The sequence below is a fragment of the Hyperolius riggenbachi genome, chromosome 1 (genome assembly GCF_040937935.1).
Source record: "Hyperolius riggenbachi isolate aHypRig1 chromosome 1, aHypRig1.pri, whole genome shotgun sequence".
Taxonomy (NCBI): Eukaryota; Metazoa; Chordata; class Amphibia; order Anura; family Hyperoliidae; genus Hyperolius; species Hyperolius riggenbachi.
Window position 1 is genome coordinate 306,387,433 of NC_090646.1, and position 23,030 is coordinate 306,410,462.

The 23,030-nt window shown below is 44.5% G+C and overlaps 1 protein-coding gene across 1 annotated transcript in view; it reads right to left on the reverse strand.

Moving 5' to 3' along the window:
* KDM4B (lysine demethylase 4B) overlaps window positions 1-23,030 on the reverse strand; it is a 731,006-nt gene that overhangs the window by 405,365 nt on the left and 302,611 nt on the right. Inside the window, exon 11 of the mRNA XM_068233805.1 lies at window positions 18,360-18,474. Coding sequence (XP_068089906.1) covers window positions 18,360-18,474 — 115 coding nt within the window. The remainder of the gene's footprint in view (window positions 1-18,359; window positions 18,475-23,030) is intronic.

The following is a 23,030-nucleotide window of genomic DNA, read 5'->3' on the forward strand; positions in this document are numbered from 1 at the left end:
ACCCTGCCTGTTGAGGTATGCTGCTACAGATGAGTTGTCTGTCTGGATTGAGACATGTCGCTGTCTCAGAAAGTCCTGGAAGTGTAGTACCGCTCTCCATACAGCTTCCAATTCTCTGTTGTTTGATGGTGACAATGCCATCTGCTGTTTCCACATTCCTTGGGCTGGAATATTGCTTAAGTGTGTCCCAGCCCTGAGCACTTGCATCCGTTGTCATACTTTTTCCTGTTGGATACATCTAATCCTTGCCTTCTGATAATCATATGGGATATTTCCACCATGTGAGAGCTTCATTTATCCTTGGAGGAATCAACACCTCCTGGTCCAGAGAAGAAACCTTTCGATTCCATTTGCTCGGAATGCATAACTAATATATTGGAATGGAATTGACCCCAGTTCATAGCCAAGAATGCAGAAGTCAGGTATTCCAACAAAGTAATTGCCTTCCTTATGGATATCGTGTGAGACTCCTGAAAAGAAATAACAGACGTTAGTAATCTTGGTGTCCTACTTTTGGTAAATAGACTTTCTGGGTTAAAGTATCCATACAGTACATGCTGCAGCTAATGAAGTACAGTATGTTTTCGGGATAGCACAGCTGCATCTACAATGAATCAGGAGTGCTTTCCCAACCTGCCAATCATGGCCGCCCACAGCTCCCTCTTCTTACTGGATGTGCTAGTCTCGAGGGCGGGAGCAGTCTCCGTCATTGGGGCCAATCACAGCACTTCCTCAGTAGCAGGGAGTGTTGAGATTGGCCCCAATGACGGAGACTGCTCCCGCCTTAGACTAGCGCAACCAGTAAGAAGAGGGAGCTGTGGGTGGCCAGGATTGGCGGGCTGGGGCAGCGCTCTTGATTCCAAATAAATGCACTTGTGCCATCCTGGAAAGATACCATACTTCATCAGCTGCAGCATGTACAGTAGGTAGAATGGGAATAGCACACCGAGGGGACAGGGGGACAGCACGCAGAGGTGGCAGGGGGACAGTGCACAGAGGGGGCAGGGGGACAGTGCAGAGAGAGGGGAGGGGGACAGTGCACAGAGAGGGGGACAGTGCACAGAGAGGGGAGGGGGACAGTGAGCCGCAGGGGACGGGGAAAGCATGCAGAGGGGACAGGGGGACAGCGTGCTGGAGGGGACAGGTGGGAACACAGAGGGACAATAGACAGGGGAGGACAGGGGGATGGGGGGCATATGCCTGCATTTTCGCCACGCTCCCACAAGGGCAACAGCCATAGGGAGACAACAGCTACTCTCTGCACAGCATTCAGATACTACAGCAGTGATGGCTCACCTGCATCCCTCCAGCTGTGTCATGCATGAGTCACCAATGTCAGAATTGACAGGCTGCCTGAGTACTCTACTTCTTTGGCAGAATAAGGATCACACACCAGAGGCACATAGGGATGTAATACTAGCATGCTCTGTTTTGACACAATTAAAATCACAATTGAAATCGCACTGCGCTGCGATCAGGAATTTCATTTGTTCTTGAGTGTTGTGTTGCAATTACAAGTGTGGTTGGTGAAGGGATTATGATTCCCAACGTGAAAATAAAAAAGAAAGGGCCACAGGCCGAGGTTCATAAGAGGCTCCTGCACCATGGATGCACCAGGTTTAGTATATTTTTTACTTCGTTTTTTTCCTTTAAACCTAGGTGTGTATTATAGTCTGGAGCGTCTTTTAGTCCTAAAAATATGGTATATCACAAATGTATTCAGACCTTTCAGATTGAGGATGAACCTGAATGTTCCCTGAGTGTTTTTTTACCAAAACAAATAGAAGTTACATAGTGACATAGTTATTTGGGTTGAAAAAACGACATACGTCCATCAAGTTCAACCAGAGAACAAAGCACAAGTATTTACCTCTTTAAACCTGTGGAACCTCTCTGATGACTCTCTTTGAAAGAAGAGACACAACTGCATTCAAGCTGAAGATTGATCCTCGTCTTTGTGTGTGTGTGTGTGTGTGTGTGTGTGTGTGTGTGTGTGTGGGGGGGGGGGGGGGGTTGGCATCACACAAAACCTTGTTGGGGTAACACCAGAAATGTCTACTCTGTAACCTTCAAACACAATTCTTTTTAGCCAATTGCTTTGAAAATGTTCCTGTCATGTTTTGTAGAAATGTGATATTCTCCCTCCTACCATTATTGCTTATTGGTTGTATTGTTATCTGGGTTGAGCAGAAACGCCAATCTCTGTTCCTGAGCTGTAGAACTCTGACCTGACTTACCTTTGTTACCCGTCTTTCTACTGGACTGTTTCCTTTGGTTACGAAAGGAGCTACGAAATCTTAAAAGTCTTTCTCTTCTGCGAGAAATCCTTCTTATTGACAGCCGTTCTATCAAGCGTTTCATTTAATTTAGAACCAAAAAGAAAACCTCCCTCACAAGGAATCTACATATGCGAGATTTAGAGGACGTGTCTCCTTCCCATGTTTTCAACCACAACCCCCTACGGATGGAATTCTTTAGGTCTGAACTTCTTGTGAGAAGTCTGATAATCTCATCAGAAGAATCAGACAAAATTCACAGCTTGAAACAGAGTATCAAAGGATTCCATAATGTTCTCCTTGGGTGTATAGTGTCTAATATGTAACTGCAGCTGTTCTAACCAGGTTTTAAGAGCCCGAGACATGGCAGTGTTTGCTATAGCCGGTTTAAAACACACTGTGGTGGATTCCCAAGCACATCTTTGTAAGTTATCCATTTTCTGTTCAACTGGATCTTTAAACTCCCCCACATCTTCAAATTGTAAATCTGACCTACTGAAAACTTTGGATAGAGGAGGATCTAACTTAGGCAGGGCCCCCTAGATCTCGGCCAAAAAACTCTGAGTCCAGGATTCTTCCATTCATGGTTAATAATACCCTTCAAACACTCTGTTCCTGTGTTGACAGACTGTTCCTCTGTCAATCACTCATACATCTTGTCCTTAGTGGACAAAACCCCTTTTTTTCCTAGACTACACCCATGGTAGATTGCAGCTCAGTAAATGATCAAGACCTTCTACAGAAAAGGCAAACCTTGTGACCTTAACTGGGTCTCCAGTCACCTCCCCTTATGAGCCATCCACGTCTATAGAGGAAATATCCACCTCTCCTTCAGACAGATCACAATCCTCATTATCATTCAGCTTCCTCTTAAAAGAAAGGGATGAGTCAATAACATCAAAGGTTGAAGTAGATGGCCCTGCAGGCAAAATTGAAGGGTTGGGGAGGCCCCTGCTTTGCTCCCCTCTTTTGTGGTGCTCTCAAGTCGTGCTCATTTTGCAGACTGTATACGATACAGATGGACGCAATGCGTTACAAGGTAGGTACCTATGCTTTGGGAAGCGGGTGTGGACGGCTCTTCCAGGCGGTGGCCATGCTGTGGGGGGGGGGGGGGGTCACCTGCACTTCTCAGCTTCACCTCAGGGGGCAGCTACAGGGTTTCCGAGCAGTGAGAGCTTGGAGCTCTGTTTATGCGACTCCCCAATTCATGGGGTCATGGGGGACTTACCTGTTGTGCCCCTGTTAAAGTGATGCGCGGACTAATCCCCGCAGGGGTAACATTTTGCGGTGCAATTAGTTGTAAGACCCTGCATAATCTGGCAAGCGAAATCAAATGCAAATTTGCATGAGCAACGCCTCTTAATTGAGCCAATCAGGCCATGTTTTCAGACAGATATATCAGGGTTCACTTGGTGTTTGATGCACGCACTCTTGTAGTAAACTTGAAGGGTTGGTAGCTGGCAAAAATTGCCCCTGAGAAGGTGTAGTCTGTGCAACAGATGCCAAATTTTGTCCTGGGCCTGATGTAACAGTTACTGCTGGAGCCACAGTTCGTGAACTAGCCACAGAATCTTTAAGAACTCAGTTCAGATCTTATTCATCCCATAAAGTCCATTACAGCTCTTGTAGACTCCTGCTTTACCACTTGACCCACACAATTTTGACATAATGACTTGTTATGCAGGGTACACACGGTAAGATTTTCCGTGCGATTTTGCAACCCAATTGTTTTTCCTGTACGATTCTGCACTCGATTCTCTTCTTCTGTTCATTTGTTTTTCTTATCCTTTTCCATTCACCGCTATGAGAAATCGAGCGCAGAAACGATCGGGAGCAATATCGGACATAACGGATTTTATCTATCGGATCCATCTATCGCACGGAAAATCGTACCGTGTGTATTAGGCAGTAGATGAAGCAGGAAATCTGGAGGAACAAATATTACATCTCTTGGAATCAGATTTCTTAGTAGCCTTGCTTATCAGACTTCCTCAAAAGCAGAACACAAACTACCACCAAATCCTACCGGAGTAGAAGATGCATCCAGCTTGTCAGTTTTTGCAGCTTTATCCAGAATGGGCTGCAAAAACAATAAGCATACCCATTAGTATGTGCCAACTAGCCAATTGCATGAACATAGTCAAAGGAAACCCTGCAACACCTGCCAGAGAGGTAGAGGAGCCTTGCTCCGCAGATTGCGCTGATGTCCCTGCAGCTTGATCCATGGTCAAAAAATGCCAGCCACGCGGGTGGAGCCGGCAATGGAGGAGTGAAGATGTGTAACTGCCGAGCTCCCGGGCCCGCATGCTTCTGCAGCTAATAAATGCAACCTTTTTGCCACTTTTGCTGCCCAAAGTGGTATGGATAGGAAGAAGAGGGGTAAAGGCAAAGATCGACAGCTTCAAACCCCATCTCAACGGCCAGTAACCCACTATTTTCAGATGGTTAACCCGAACCCCGTGGCCTCCAATATGGCGGACCCTGAGTCATCATCTCCGCAATCTGCCTCTCCTCCCAGACCGGGACCAGCAGCTATGAGCAATCTGGAGGATATATGGAAGTATCTCCGAACTCTCTCCACCAAGCATGATCTCGATGAGCAAACCGAGCGCATTGTCTCCTCCACGAGAACGAAGATCGCGGCTATCCACAGTGATATCACGGGCCTCACGGATCAGATAACTACGGCTGAATCAGACATTGCACAACTACATGCTGAGGTAGCCCGCCCAAGAGAAACAAGTGAGAAGCAACAGACCTCTTCCCAACTTATGAGATCGCCAGAACAGAGGGCGTTGCAACAATATCAGAGTGTGCGGGGTTCCTGAAACGATCTTGGCAGAAGACATCTTGCCAACCCTGAGATCGCTATTTAATGGACTCCTGAATCGCCCAGCTGCTCAGAAAATTAAGTTTTACAGAGCGCATAGAGCCCTCTGGGCTGTGCCTACAGACCAAGAGCAGCCACGGGATATCATATGCCGCTTGCACAATTTTACAGATAAAGAGGAAATCATGGCCGCTGCACGTGATAAAGAACTGTTAGACCTCGATGGAATCCAAGTCACGCTGTACCAGGACCTGGCACCCTTTACCTTCGCCCAACGCAGAGCACTACGCCCTCTTATACAAGGCCTGAAGCAAGAAGGGATTTCTTACCGCTGGAGCTTCCCTTTTCAACTGGTAGCAACGAAGGGCTCTAAGTCTTGTGTGCTGCGCCATCCTCGTGACCTGCCTTCATTCATGGACACACTGTCGCTGCCCTCAGTAGACCTCAAAGAATGGGATCCGGACTCGCCTGATTTTGGCCGGCCACAGAAGCCTAAGAAAAAGTCTCCATACCTGTAAGTACTTTGCCCCCCTTTCCTCCTTCCAAACTTTCGGATGGATACGCACTTTCTCCTCAGGAGAACAGACTTCCACGCCTTTGCCAACGCCCTTGTCATAAACATGTTTTATGTTGATGGAGACCCACCTGTCTGAGAACACTACTCGGGATCTGAATAAATTAAGAGTCCCTTATGCTCTGCCTTCCATGTTCCCTCCTCACTCGAGGATGGGTCACTGCTCCTCTTCCCAGACGCATGGGTCTCAAAATGCCTCACCCACTACAGTCTGCTATGGCAGCCAGACCCAGCGCAAGCTCACACGTTTACTGAAAGGCTTCATAAGCACTATACTGTAAATGTCTTGTTTACCACTGCACTTGACTATGATGACAGGTTATTGATGCACTGGCTTATGTGAATGGCTTGGGGGATGTGGGTATTGGCTCTAGGCCGGAGGGGACATGGGAGGCAGGTAGATAAGTTTCATCAGAGATCCACAGGGAGCACAATATATAAAATGTAAACAAAACCTATGGCAGTTAGAGGGAGTTGCAGATCCGCACATGCAGTCCCTGAGAACATGCTAAAAGCTAGGCAGAAGCTCATATATGCTTAACACTCACTTCTGTTATAAGAACACACAAACTCCTGATACTCTTGGGAGAAGGAGGAGGAGAGGAGGTAAAGAAAGACGTCTTAAATCTAATAGGGACTGTAGGGTAAACGGATACTATAGCTGAACATGTTATATACTCAGGGGCGTAGCAATAGGGGGTGCAGAGGTAGCGACCGCATCGGGGCCCTTGGGCCTGAGGGGCCCCGAAGGGCCCTCCCTCAACTACAGTATTAGCTTTCTGTTGGTCTTGTGCTCATAATAATCACTTCTATAGATGCTATGAATAAGTGGTAATCATTAACACACTGTTCCCTATCTCCTTCTTGCACCTCTGACACTGTAGTTGCCATTGGCAGGTTTTGGTGTGCCGAATCAATTGTTATGTATAGAGTGCTTGGGGGGCCCCATTGTAAAACTTGCATCGGGGCCCATAGCTCCTTAGCTACGCCACTGTATATACTTTTCTCAAATATAGTTTGCCTTTTCCCTCATTGATTATTTAGTATATTTCTTGAAACTATGCATGCTACTGTTGGTTATATACCCCTTTTATTGGTTATGGTTATACATGCGGTACACCCGGGGGCCCGGAGCTCACCCACTGGTTTGTTGTGGGCCTTCTTACCCCAGGGCGTATCGCCAAAGACAGCTGGGAACCCTTGAGACTCCCAGGTAATTGAGCGAAAGTTTGCTTTGGATCTAGTCTTAGATAAGACCAGTCCAGGTAAAGGGGCCCATACACCTAACGATTTTCCTGCCGATATACAGCCATTTCGATCACAGTGATTGAAACTGCTGTGAAATCGCCGCGCACACCGCTGACAGAACGATGGATTTCCATCCGAAATCCATCGTTCCGGTTGACTCCCGTCGATCCATCCGTGTGGAAGATTTTTCTCGGGTCAGGAGTGCGTCGATAGCGGCGTTCGAATGCCCGACAACCGACGCAATACAGCGGCAATACATTACCTGTTCCGCCGGCGAGAGTCCCGCTGTCACCGCTGTCTTCTCCTCTCTGGTCTGGTCTCCGGCATGATTCACTTCTTCCTGCCCGGCAGGAAGTTTAAACAGTAGAGGGCGCTCTATATGCGGGTTATGTGGCGGCAGCAGCAGCACCACCACAGATTGTGAACGGTTTCAGGCTGAAATCGGTTCACAATCTGTTTGCAGTAAAGGTGGCCATACGATCCCTCTCTGATCAGATTCGATCAGAGAGGGATCTATCTGTTGGTCGAATCTGATGGCAAATCGACCAGTGTATGGCCACCTTAATATGATTATTTTTTACATATTACACATCTGCACTACGTGGTTTCTTACACGTTCTTTTACTTACTATTCTATTCTTTTTTCATCTCTTTCTATATTATTTCTCTGTTTAACTTTGCTTTTTAAGATGAGACCTGTGTTACTCCGGTGCTGCTCCTTAACTGTGGATATTCCAGCAATCACTTAAACTGTTATCTTTTAATTCCAGAGGGCTAAATGTGCCTGAGATGAGGTCGCCTGTACTACACCTGTGTCATAAGGAACGAGCCAATGTCGTGTGCCTTCAAGAAACTCATTTCAAGGGCCCTACAGTTCCTAGGCTCTTTAATAGATATTACAAAACAGCTTTTTTAGCTCTCCTCAAATGTCAAAAATCAAGGGAACTGCTATTTTAATCTCACGAGATACACTTTTCACCCTGGTTGATCAATACCAAGACTCACAGGGCAGATTTAACCTGATTAAAGGCACTGTGTATACCCAAAAGATCACCATTGGCTCCTTCTATGCGCCCAACTCCCAATAGGCGACCTTTCTTCAGTCACTCCTAGCTAAGCTACACACATTTGCAGAGGGCAGCATATTATTGGGAGGGGATCTGAATCTCAGCCTGGACCCAGAATTAGACTCCTCTTCGAAGAAATCCTCTGTCTCCCATACAGTCTTACGCAAATGCAAATCACTTCTGCGCTCCATGCAATTAGTGGACGTATGGAGGCTGCATAACCCATCGTCGATAGATTATGGGCTTGATTCACAAAAGAGTGCTAACTGTTAGCACGGCCGTTTTCGCGCGAAACGATAACGTTTTCGCGGGCAAACGCGAATTTACGTGTGAAACCGTTCTCGATTTCGCGGTAAAATTCGTGTTTGCGCGCGAAAACGTTATCGTTTCGCGCGAAAATTCGCGATCGCACGCAATGCGAAAATTCGCGCGAAAACGGACGTGCTAACAGTAAGCACTCTTTTGTGAATAGAGCCCTATACGTTCAACTCTTTTCCCCACAACACATATACTAGAATCGACTATGTCTTCATCTCACACAATCTACTCTCGGTCTCGGTGGCCCCTTAAATTGGTAATATTTCTCTGTCTGACCATGCGCCAGTTACTGTAGAACTGGCTCTTGGGGAACATAGGCGAGGCCCTGCTTGCTGGCGGTTGAACAACTTACTCCTGGAAGATAAGCAGGTTCTCGCGAGGATTAAACGGGAGATAGAGGAGTTCTTTGACCTAAATGTAAAGGAGGACTCTTCCCCACTCCTGATCTGGGAAACACAAATGCTTCACACGAGGCCTCTTGATTAGAGAGGATGCTAGGAAAGAGAGAGAAAGGGACAAAGAAATTAACAAGACCCTGATATCAATTGGTGAGCTGAAGCAGAAACAAACGGGACAAATCCCCTACGACTCTTTCCTCACTCACGAAACTGAAGGAGACACTCAAATCACTATTATTATTTAAGGTTAAATATGCAGCCCTACGTTGCCGTCAAACTTTTTATGAATTTGGCAACAAGTGTAGCTCTATTCTGGCCAGGGCTCTGAAGACCCAACAATTTTCTAACTAACAAACAAACAACAAACAAACAGAACATTTATATCGCGCTTTTCTCCTGACGGACTCAAAGCGCCAGAGCTGCAGCCACTAGGACACGCTCTATAGGCAGTAGCAGTGTTAGGGAGACTTGCCCAAGGTCTCCTACTGAATAGGTGCTGGCTTACTGAACAGGCAGAGCCGAGATTCGAACCCAGGTCGCCTGTGTCAGAGGAAGAGCCCTTAACCATTACACTATATCCCTTGTATCAAGGATAAGCGCTCGGTGATACACTATAAGTATGAAGGTATCGCAAAATCGTTAAAGATTTCTACTCTAATCTATATAACCTGCCACAACACCCATCCACAGCCTCTAAAGACGCTAAATAGAGCAAGCTAGCAGAGTACCTCAAACAATCGCAGATGCCAAAGCTGTCCCTAACGCTATCAAAGTACTAGAGGAACCATTCTCAGAAGACGAATTACACATAGCATTGTCCCAAACCCCCTCTGGCAAGGCACCAGGCCCGGACGGGTATACCTCTGACTACCATAGGAAATTTAAACAGCTGCTATCCCCACATATGCTCAAGGCATTCAATGCAATTGCTGACCCTTCCTCAGGAAGAAACTCCTTCTCATCCCAGATGCTTGAATCCCATATCTCGGTGATCTTAAGATAGTAGAAGCAGTAAAGTGTTGTACCGTGTTAGCCATGAGTAAAAGCAAGAAGTTTTGAATCAGGATGATACCATTTATTGGCTAACTTAGAGATGGATAAACAGTGAGCTTTCGACTTATAAAAAGCCTTCGTCGGACTGGTTCCTGACCAAAACTGAAAAACACAGCTTATATACACTGACATACAGAGGAGAAACATTCTTTAGCAAACATAAATGTAATTAGATGCCTTAACTGTTACTGAGGAGGCTTTCCCAGGCATCCTATCTAAATTGATAAGATCAATAGAATTCTCAACATGACATAAAGCAGACTCTGGTGATGAGGAGACATCATAAATTCCGAATTCAAATGGTAACTGGCCTGGTTACACGCACCATTAATTCTAAGCTTAAGAGAATTGTGGCATTTAAAGCCAGCACCTGAAAGCAAATAAAATGAATAGTGACAGTGAATTCCATCTTACACAGCATATGGCACAAAAATGAATGAAAAGATAGAATAATTAAAATTAAAAGAATTGTGGCATTTAAAACCCATCGTACCAGCACAAGAAGTTAGAGTCCTTGTTCAAACCATCTTCTACAGTTTTGAACCAATGTATAAACTTAGTTTCTTGTGTTAGTCTCATGTTTCCCGATTTGAAGACACCCATTAATACAGTGACGCGAAAATCGCTTAAACTGTGTCCAGGTAAACAAAAGTGTGTTGGTATTGGGAGATCAGTATATTTTGTAATATCCTTTTTTCCTGCTGTTAATAGTGGCTTTCCCAGGCATCCTATATTGATAAGATCAATAGAATCCTCAACATGACATAAAGCAGACTCTGGTGATGGGGAGACATCGTAAATCTCTGACATGGTTCTGAATAAAAGAAAAACACTGGCTCATAACATAACATTGCAAGAGCAACAAGCTATCACATCCCTTAAGGAGAATAAGGACATTATTATTAAACCAGCGGATAAAGGAGGTGCCATAGTCATCATGAACACCAGTGACTATATCCAGGAGGCACAAAGACAGTTGTCGAACACCATGCACTATGCCAAATTACAGGGGGACCCAACAAAAAGGTACAGGATGGCACTCAATAGGATGGTAAAGAAATTGCCCGTAAACACCAGGCTTCATGTACAGACTCTTATCCCGGAAAAGCCAAGAACCGCCTGCTTTTACATGCTTCCCAAAGTCCACAAAGAGGGGAACCCAGGCAGGCCCATAATCTCAGGGAATGGAACTCTCACAGAGAATATCTCAGGGTGGTTGGAAAACATTTTGAAGCCTCTAGTCTGTAAAAGACCCAGCTACATACAGGATACTACACACCTCCTGAATCAACTGGCAGCCATTGGCCCAGTGCCTGGAGGCACCATTCTTGCCACTATGGATGTAGAGTCGCTGTACACCAACATTCCCCACAATGATGGTATTGCGGCCTGTCGCAAATATCTTCGAGGTTTGGGCACACCTATAAACTCAATTGCTGGACTAATGAGATTCGTTCTCACCCACAATTATTTCACTTTTGGGGAGGACCTCTATTTACAGCAAATGGGAGTGGCAATGGGCTCACGGTTTGCACCGCAGTACGCAAATCTCTTCATGGCAAAGATTGAAGAAGAATACCTGAATACTTGTCATATAAAACCCATGGCCTACTTCCGTTTTATCGACGACATCTTGATCATCTGGTCTGCAAGTGAGGAGGATCTTATCCAATTTCACAGGAACTTCAATGCCTTCCATCCTACAATCAAACTGAAATTGAGCTACTCTCACAGGGAGATTAACTTTCTTGACACCACCATATACATCAGAGAGAACACCTTACAAACGTCCATGTACCGCAAACCTATACAAAGAAAAGGGGCAGCACCAGTACATAAATTATAGCTCATAAATGCATCAAAATCAAGAATCAGACTCGTGTGTGCAGAAAAGGATTCAGACCCATGGGTAACTGTGAACAACAAAAGATGAATTCTATAACGACCGCACCACACAATATAGTATAGAAACAATGAGCTTTATTGTAATACAATTGCACATGATGAATAAAAGCAATTAAAAAACACACTGGACCCCAGGTGGTCGCAATCAATAATGTAGCCAATGGCTGAATATGAAATACTATAAATAAGCCCAACCCTCACACTCAATTCCCAGATAAATACAAAAATGAGTATACACATTGGAGGGAAAGGTAGCAGTGATAAAGTGCAACAGTGCATCAGGCCTCCCAAACACTAAGTCCAGGAGGATAATAAAGTGCAATAGTGCCTGAAATACAATGGATGGAGAAATTTGTGTGTGTAACACCTGTTAAGGGAAAAATATGAACAAGAAGAAAGTGCAGGAAACGAAAATGGGTGGAGTGAAACACCATAGGTCAAATTGACCAAGGTGGTGCTGGAAGAGAGGACTCACCAACGTGGAAGACGGGAAGGGTGAGGGAAGCGGCACCTGGGTGGTCAGCCTCCGCGATTCGCCGATTGCAGCGGCTTCTACCGGCCCGGTAGGTGAGTATGGAGGAGGAAGTAATGGAAAGCACATTGCAAAGTATGCCCTGGGCCACTCGCTCATTCTCTAAAACCGCTCCTGCTGCAACAGTCCCTTGCCAGACCCTCCGTACCCTGGCCAGTTATAGAGAATCTTTGTTCATCTCCCCATGGCCTTCTCCGCTGATGCCCATATTGGGCAATATAAATTTCCCCTTAGGCCTTAACACCAAGAGATGCCTACCCTGGCGATTGGGACCCACCTTGCGAGCACACCATTTGATATCAGGTGGTAACTGGGTGAAGATCGAGGATCTCAGGCTTTCCCTAATCTCTCCATCTCTGGATACATGGAGTCTCCTCCAGTTCAGACACTTCCTACTAGCTCAAGGTACTAAAATAGGATTAGATAGACCCCTTACACCATTTGAGCAGACATTTATGGGTGAAGGTCAAGACAACACAAGACAAATAAGACAAGACAAAGAACATTTATATAGCGTTTTTCTCCTGGCGGAAAAATGCGCCAGAGCTGCAGCCACTAGGACTCGCTCTATAGGCAGTAGCAGTGTTAGGGAGACTTGCCTAAGGTCTCCTACTGAATAGGTGCTGGCTTACTGAACAGGCAGAGCCGAGATTCGAACCTTGGTCTCCTGTGTCAGAGGCAGAGCCCTTAACCATTACACCATCGAGCCACACATCCGGGGAACTCTTTCTATGATATACTCTCTCCTCAATACCATTGAGGAACCCTGCAAATCATACAGGGCTAAATGGGAATGTGATTTAGGCATGTCTTTTTCTGATAAGCAATGGCAAAAAATCCTGACCTTTACACATAAATCCTCCCTATCCTCCCGGAGCCAGGAGGCAGGATACAAACCTTTGCACATCAATCCTCCCTATCCTCCCAGAGCCAGGATACAAAATTTTCACTAGGTGGTATCTGACTCCCTCTAAACTCCACAAGATGTTCCCCTCTACCTCTCCCTTGTGTTGGAGATGTGGGCAGGAAACGGGCACATTGATCCACATATTTTGGTCCTGCAGTAAACTTACACAATTTTGGGTGGATGTGAGAGAGATTATGCACACTTTGACAGACTACCTCTCACCTGATTCCCCAGCATTTTTCCAACTTCACCATAATCACTGGTCAGTCAGGCGTTGGAAATCAACGGATCCCCCTATGATTAAAGACTGGCTTAGAGAGATTGACTGGATACAAAAGATGGAAGATCTTACTTCCACCTTACAGGAGAGGCGAGACCAGTTTATGAAGACATGGCATGTCTGGTTTGAGTTTATTGAAACCATGTTATGCCTCTCTCACACCCACCTAAATTACATGATCTCCCTATGTATCAAAGAGTCATACTTCATCTAAGGTATGTCCTCTTGGCACTCGACTGTTGAGCGTAGTGGCGCCGGCATTGGCATAGGTCTCTCTTCCTCTTCTACTTTCCTATTCTCTTTCTCTCTCTTCTTCCTCTTCTCTTCTTCTTTTCCTTCTTTCAGTACACGATCTGTTTCTTTTATGTATAGCACAGTCATTCTTTAAATACTTATATAAAGAGTAATGTGAATGCCTGAAGCACACCAAATCGAATTCCCCCAGTTCAACTAGGCTTCTACACACTACAGAGGAAATGGGTATCCGGGTGTATGATCCCTCAGGGGCCTCGGCTACTCGCAGCACCTTGACCGTTAAAACTAGGAGTCGCCCTTTGTACGCAATTATACTACTTATGAAAGGGATTTTTTTTGTGTGTGTGTTTGGATCATCAATATTTGAGATAGTCATGTGTCTGTTGAACAGATACATGTATCTGCCCTACACGGAAGCGCTAATAGCGCATACAGACACTCATTGACTATTCCATACTGGGAATCCCGCCCACCTGTCTCTTTTCACTCTCAGTCCTTAAACTCAGCCCACAACATAACTCTAATTGCTTAGAGGACCACAAATACATTCTATAATAGTTTTTCCTCGCTAGGGATCCCTTCTGTTCATCCCTAGCAACTTTACTACCCACAATATCGTTAAATGATTATTGTTGTATATGACATACCACATACTGCTCAGCCAAGCGGAAACTACCACCACTATCCCCTTATCCAGCCCACAACTAAAGATCTCCCAAGTACACAACACCTCCATATAGCCATATAATCCTGAGAGTTAGAACCGGTTTGTTTCAGTCCTATATGAAGCCTCTTCTATCTGCTATAATGGCAGCCTCAGCTCACATAAAAGATACCCAGAAGTTATAGTTATGCCCCGGTTTTTAACACAACTTGTTCTAGGTACACATACCTCCATAAGTGATTTACTTTTTTTTAATAAGGTTTTAGTAAATATGTATGCATGTTTTATAACGGAAATGTATGATGAAATGTAGAAATTTAAGTTAAGTTTTATTTTGTTGTAACGTTATCTGAGAGTTGCCATTTGTTACTAAAGGCACTTGTATTGACCTGAGGAAGCAGCTGTGAGCCGAGAAACGTGTTGTCAAAGTGCACCAATAAAAAACTGAATGCTTATTCGTAAACTACTACTTGCTTTTGTATTCTGCCAAACATCTATAAGGTAGGAGAATCTTATTATCCCATACTTTATAGAGATTGGATTAGTTACCATTTGATACCTTGATATAATACTATTTCATACCTTGATACAACCCAGACCGGGTGCCTTCTACCCGCTCCAAATATATCTGTTAGATAGACTACTACGCATTTTCTGTCAGTACTGGTTGGCTACCAGATGGTCCGTTATTGTTATATGACTTTCTTGCTGTTCACATTTCAATAGGCACTATGTGCTTTTGTCTTTACCTGTACACTGTTTGTAACAAAATATTTTGAAAATAAAAGAATCATTAAAAAAAAAAAAAAAAAATATGCCAGCCGCGATGACCATGGATCCTCCTTTAAATATACAGCCCTTCCTGCCAGACCACCTCCCCTGCTGTGCACCGCCACCCTCTGCCCTCCACAACAGAGACCGATTGCTGGGTTTCCCTCCCTAGAGGCAAAATCACTACCTGCCTCCAGCTCACCACCACATCTGGGTCCACCGATCCATTCCAAGGTGCAAAGTGGCTCACTTAGACGCTGGGAAATCCTGCTGTAGCGTACGGGATCCTGCTGACGAGCAAGGAAAGTGGTCATCCCTTCACCGGAGGTTTGGCAGTAAAACAGACGACATCCGAAACTCGTGCACAGGGTCCTCCCCATGCTGATTCAGTCTGTCCAAGCAAATGCTGTAGAGGATCACTGCCAGAGCCTCCTGACTACCAGCCATGGACAACCTCAGACAGACCTCGTAAAGCTTGCCTGTGTGGACAGTACAAAGACTGACTCCTAGGAGGATTGGGTAGCCTTATACAGTGGTTGGCAAAAGTATTCAGCCCCCTTGAAGTTTTCCACATTTTGTCATATTACTGCCACAAACATGAATCAATTTTATTGGAATTCCACATGAAAGACCAATACAAAGTGGTGTACACATGAGAAGTGGAACAAAAATCATATACGATTCTAAACATTAAAAAAAAAAAAAAATAACTGCAAAGTGGGGTATGCGTAATTTTTCAGCCCCCTTTGGTCTGAGTGCAATCAGTTGCCCATAGACCTTGCCTGATGAGTGCTAATTACTAAATAGAGTGCACCTGTGTGTAATCTAATGTCAGTACAAATACAGCTGCTCTGTGACGGCCTCAGAGGTTGTCTAAGAGAATATTGGGAGCAACAACACCATGAAGTCCGAAGAACACACCAGAGAGGTCAGAGATAACGTTATTGAGAAATTTAAAGCAGGCTTAGGCTACAAAAAGATTTCCAAAGCCTTGAACATCCCACGGAGCACTGTTCAAGCAATCATTCAGAAATAGAAGGAGTATGGCACAACTGTAAACCTACCAAGACAAGGCAGTCCACCTAAACTCACAGGCCGAACAAGGAGAGCACTGATCAGAAATGCAGTCAAGAGGCCCAAGGTGACTCTGGACTAGCTGCAGAGATCTACAGCTCAGGTGGGGGAATCTGTCCATAGGACAACTATTAGTCGTGCACTGCACAAAGTTGGCCTTTATGGAAGAGTGGCAAGAAGAAAACCATTGTTAACAGAAAAGCATAAGAAGTCCCGTTTACAGTTTGCCACAAGCCATGTGGGGAACACAGCAAACATGTGGAAGGTGCTCTGGTCAGATGAGACCAAAATGGAACTTTCTGGCCAAAATGCAAAACGCTATGTGTGGTGGAAAACTAACACTGCACATCACTCTGCACACACCATACCCACTGTCAAATATGGTGGTGGCAGCATCATGCTCTGAGGGTGCTTCTCTTCAGCAGGGACAGGGAAGCTGGTCAGAGTTCATGGGAAGATGGATGTAGCCAAATACAGGGCAATCTTGGAAGAAAACCTCTTGGAGTCTGCAAAAGACTTGAGACTGGGGCTGAGGTTCACCTTCCAGCAGGACAACGACCCTAAACATAAAGCCAGGGCAACAATGGAATGGTTTAAAACAAAACATATCCATGTGTTAGAATGGCCCAGTCAAAGTCCAGATCTAAATCCAATCAAGAATCTGTGGCAAGATCTGAAAACTGCTGTTCACAAACGCTGCCCATCTAATCTGACTGAGCTGGAGCTGTTTTGCAAAGAAGAATGGGCAAGGATTTCAGTCTCTAGATGTGCAAAGCTGGTAGAGACATACCCTAAAAGACTGGCAGCTGTAATTGCAGCAAAAGGTGGTTCTACAAAGTATTGACTCGGGGCTGAATAATTACGTACACCCCACTTTGCAGTTATTTTTTTTTTTTAAATGTTTGGAATCATGTATGATTTTCATTTCACTTCTCACGTGTACAATACTTTGTATTAGTCTTTCACGTGGAATTCTAATAAAATTGATCCATGTTTGTGGCAGTAATATGACAAAATGTGGAAAACTTCAAGGGGCCAAATACTTTTGCTAACCACTGTATAGGTACGCGGATTGCCTCGATTAACTCATATTTCAAGCTTGTCCTGTCCAGTGGTTGTGGATCGAGGTCATCTCTCAGGGTGCTGTCCGAGAAAGACCCAGGAAAATGGACAATTAGAAGTCATTTATTTTTTTAAGCACACTGTTAATGGGCGAGACATCATTTGCTCTTTATGAATAGGATGAACTATCTGGGATGAACTGAGTGTGCAGTGGGGAAAGTTTAACTACATACTTGTGGGTGACGTAGTGGTTAACACTTTTGCCTTGCAGCGATGGGTCCCTGGTTAGAATTCCAGCCAGGGAACTATTTACACGGAGTTTGTATGTTCTCCCTGTGTCTGTGTGGGTTTCCTCTGGGCACTTCAGTTTCCTTTTCAAACAGAGAAAGCTGTCTGGCACTATTCCAGATCTCATAAAACCGCTTTATTCCATATATTGCTTAGTGCTGACATTTCAGTACAAAAAATCCATTAAAATGGGTAGACATACCAGATGTGACGATAAGGCTGTAGGGCAGCGTGGGCCCGTCTAACAAACATTCCGTGTGCCCTGCGTCTTTAGAGGCTTTATGGCCTTCAGTTTCCTCCCACTTCCCAAAAAAATACACAAGTAAATTGGTTTCCGACAAAATTGGTTTAGACTATGATCAACAATATATAAATACTAAATTATAAATAATATATTTTAATATTGGAGCTCTGGTGACCCACTCCCTGTTCCAAGCAGCATCACCCTTTCTACCAGCAGCACGCATTGGGATGCCCTGTGCCCAAGTAGCATCTACTGTGACTTAAACTTCCCAGTAGCACTCACTGTGGACCCCCTCCCCACCCCTCGGTAGCACCAAGTGTTATTTGCTCAGTGTCTGATAGGACCACCTCCAGTCTAGCACCGCCCACTAACTTTTTAGGCCTTTTGTTCATCAAAAAATATAAACTAGGTTGGCAACCATGGCAGTTACTACAGAGTAACTTTGGTCATCTTTATGCGCATCTCTTTCAGTCTATCCCTCTCTACATTATGTGCTAGTATCTAGAAAAAAAAAACAGCACAGTGCAAGAAAGCAACATGAAGGTGGAGGAGTAAAGAGCAGGTCGGAATTTTGTGTTTAAACTGGAATGCTCTTCTGAGATAAAACACTTACCATCATCACTGGACACCTCTTGCTTCACCACAGACATGGGAGAACGGGAGGGTGGTCTACCTAATGGGTGTCGTCTGCTTTTCTTAATCTCCACTTTTGAAAAAAGGACAGCATGCTGAAGAAACAAACAAACAAAAATTATATACATAAAATATTTCCTTTTTACTCCTATGAGTGGTATGTGCTTCTTCAACCTCGGGTCCTTTTTCAAAGTCCTGAAGTTCTACACATTAATTTAGCTGTTCCAAGAAATCCCCTTCTGGATAGAAAGCTACAGTAGGATCCTGGAGATCTGTTGGAACAACTCTCCTAGTTTGAAACTGATAGCCTTGATTGTGCCTGCCCCCAATGGGATTACTTTGGAATTTGCTTTACATATCCTTTCCTTTTTCAGGCCCTATGACTACTCTAGCTTCTCATACTCCATTCTCCTGAAGCTGCTATCACTTTGTTACTATTACTACTGCTATCTCTAAATACCATAATCTCAGGTGGATTAGCTAGTATCCATCTCTCCATCTGAAACTTGAAATCCAAAACAATACCTTATCAAAATGCTTTATTCAATCAAGTTCATTAATCATTATACATGCATATGCTGTGCCCCAATATTGTCACTACCCCTTTAAAACCATGGTAAATGACACTTGTACAAAACCTGCTTTGCCAATAATTCACAGCTACTAAAGCTATCATAAACCTTATAAACTTTTTTTCACTCAGAGTACATGCCACTTTAGGCTCATTTCTAATGTGATTATAAAGTGCACCTATGTCCAGGCCTGGACTTGTATATAGTCCCTTTAAAGTTTGTCAACACCCCCACTTATAGAATGTTTCATGAACCACTCGCCTCCTACTACTCAGCGGTTCACCACAGTCAATATTATTTCCTTAGGTCAAATTCTAGATGATGTAGCAGCTGTAACAATGTTCACTGAATCCTCACATAGGACTCCATTTCACTTATTCAGTCTGCAATACTGAATAGCATTGCTTCCAGTCAAGACGCTATTCACAGTGAAGCATATCACGTGACCCATAAAACGGAATTTCAGCAATTGTAGCTTTGGTTCCATCTCTAACCCGCCCGCTTCCAGCACGGGAGGGTCTGCTCCAGTCACACTTCCTCTATTTGCCAGCCTCTCAAAGTCTTCCTCTGGCTGGGACGTCTCCCATCACCATGGTTTAGCTAAAGTCCGCTTCCTCTCCATCTCTCCTACCAGCAACGGCTGGTGCAGATCTAAAGCGTGGTATCAAGTTCACTCGCGCAGACGGAAACCTGCTTTGTCCACATTAAATCAATGCATTTCGGCCGAGTGCCAGCCTTCGTCAGGGTTTCAGAGGACACTGCCATCTTGTGGTCGTTTATATAATCGGTGCTCCGCAGGTTTAATCAATTACCATTGCAATATGGTATTAACCCTTCTCATGTCAACTGCAGCTCTATAGCTTTCTTAGGGTGAAACTTACCCAGGAGCCTTCTGCTTTAATCCATCTAACGGTGCGTCCCACGCTGCGTTCCAATTCACGGTCACGCGACTACCGCACTTCCTCCTTTCGGGTTAAAGGAGAAAGTACGGTAGTCACGTGACCTTGAATTTGAACGCAGCGCACGGCACGGCGTGGAATAGATTAAAGCAGAAGGCTCCTGGGTAAGTTTAACCCTCCCGCCCCGCCCTCCCGCACCCACTGCTAATTACCTGGATGAATTCAGAATAAAACCTTTCCAGAATTCATCCGTTGCTCATCCCTGTTTATGATAACTTTCGGCATAAAGTTATGAGATAGGAACAAAGGGGTTGATACACTAAACAGTGCTATTGAATAGCGCTATAGCGCTACATGAATTATGCCTAGTAAAAAGGATAGCACACATTAATTTAAGTGCACAGAAGTTTACGCGCGTAACGTTAACATTTGTCAGCTGTTTGCCAATATAAGCTTTGCTCAACAGTACTTGCTTCAGAATAGTTTGAGACTGGGCAAATAAGTGTTATTTGTTTGTATGTGTCCTTTTTTTCAGCTGTTTTGGCCTCTAATTAAATTGTGTTGGTCATATGTACAATGCCAAGCAACCATAACTTTTATTAATTTTATATCACTGTACACATTGTAACATGTGTATACTGTTTAGTGTGACTTGTGTTGTGTGCTGTGTAATGTGTATGTACTGTGAAGCTGCAGCACACTGCTGGGGACACTGTGAAGCTGCAGCACACTGCTGGGGACACTGTGAAGCTGCAGCACACTGCTGGGGACACTGTGAAGCTGCAGCACACTGCTGGGAACACTGTGAAGCTGCAGTACACTGCTGGGGACACTGTGAAGCTGCAGCACACTGCTGGGGACACTGTGAAGCTGCAGCACACTGCTGGGGACACTGTGAAGCTGCAGCACACTGCTGGGGACACTGAAGCTGCAGCACACTGCTGGGGACACTGTGAAGCTGCAGCACACTGCTGGGGACACTGAAGCTGCAGCACACTGCTGGGGACACTGTGAAGCTGCAGCACACTGCTGGGGACACTGTGAAGCTGCAGCACACTGCTGGGAACACTGTGAAGCTGCAGCACACTGCTGGGAACACTATGAAGCTACAGCACACTGTTGGGGACACTGTAAAGCTGGAACACAGTGCAGTGTTCTTCCCAGGCTCTTTTAGCCGGGCGCTCCACCCGGCTAATTTTGGTGAGCACACGGTTGTCATCGGCTTACCCTCCTCCTCCTCCTTTCTATACTGTAGGCAGAGTTGCACCGCCTCTGCATTTCCCCCCTCACGTCACACCCAGCTACTTTTCCATGCCACCCGGCTGGAAAAAAAAAATCTGGGGAGAACACTGCAGTGTGTGCTGGAGCTGACATAGAGGTAAAGGGGACAATTGGCCCAGGGCCCCTGAGCTCTGCAGAAGCACACTTGCACTGCTGGACCCCAAGTTACCTTTCCCTCCTCCTACACACCAGGTTCCCCCATAGGTAACATGTATTTACATGGTGTTGTTGGCCCCTTACAGACGCTTGAATGTGCTTGATCACATAAATTAGTATTTATGACATTTAAAAAGTATTAGTAGTCCTGGACAAATGTTCATATTTTTTTTTTTTTTTTTTAACTATTTTTGTTAAAATTTTCCTTCAGTGAAATTCCAGGTTTGGCTGGATGAGTGCATGTTAGGTAATGAATGCCAACTTCGCTATGTTTTCATAGCATACACTATTAAACTACACACTATTTAAATTAATAACAATTTTGTATGCGCGTAATTCTTTAACGGCTATTCTTAAGTATTACGCACATTGAAAACAACACCGCTCTTGATTATTTCCCTACTAAACCCTATCTAATGAACATAGCATGAGCAATGCCTCATGGTAAGCCAATTAGGCCAAATTTGCAAAGCCAGATTTGTTAGGATTTAACTTGGTGCTTGATGCTTGATGCACGCATACATTTTCTTGTGGAAAGTCCTAACTAATGAACGCACTCTACCGTACTTGCTGATAGTGCTTGAGGCGTTAAGCAAATAGCGCTCACAGTGTTACACCATACGCGTGTTATGAAATAGTGCTGCGCGTTATGAAAGAACACTGTTTAGTGAATCAACCCCAAAGAGAGGTATGGCCCAATTGATCACAAAAAAATGCTTAATTATTGAAAATGATCAAAAACTGTATCAACTTCATGGCATATCACTAAAAACATTAAAGAGACACTGAAGCAAAAAAAAAAAAAATGAGATTATGATTTGTATGTGTAGCACAGTTAAGAAATAAAACATTAAGATCAGATACATCAGTGTAATTGTTTCCAGTACAGGAAGAGTTGAGAAACTCCAGTTGTTATCTCTATGCAAACAAGCCATTAAGCTCTCCGACTAAAGGCCCATACACACGTCGGATTTCCGCGAACGACGGGTCGTTTGAACGTCCCGTCGTTCGCCCGCTAAATCGGGCGTGTGTACAGGCCCGGCGGATCGCTCAAACTCACCCTTATGAAGCGAACGACAGCCTGTACACACGCCCGATTTAGCGGGCGAACGACGGAACGTTCAAATGACCCGTCGTTCGCGGAAATCCGACGTGTGTATGGGCCTTAAGTTAGTCGTGGAGAGGGCTGTTATCTGACTTTTATTATCTCAACTGTTCCTGGACTATTTACTTTTCCTCTGCTAGAGGAGAGGTCATTACTTCACAGACTGCTCTGAAAGACTCATTTTGAATGCTGAGTGTTGTGTAAGGTGCACATATTATAGAATGATACAATGTTAGAAAAAACACTATATACCTGAAAATAAAAGTATGAGAATATTTTCTTTGCTGCTAATCTTGTAGTAATTATTCATAGTACACAACCAATTCACTATATCATATTTTTTTTTCTCGCTTCAGTGTCTCTTTAAAAGATATGTATATACCGAAGCCCTATGTCCAACCCACCAACCAATTCCCCAGAAAGACCCCTTTCCACAACCCTGAAACGGCAAAGGACAACTTATGGAAGTGTGATATGGCTCTATGTCATAAAACCTGGAATACAAGCTCCAATGTGTATGGGCTCAGAGTTCAGAAATCCAGCATAAATGTTAGTCAAAGAGTCTATAAGCTGAGTAGACAATTCCTTTCAGGAGAGATAAGCAGCCGACTTAGGCTGTGTATTCAAGACAAGTTATG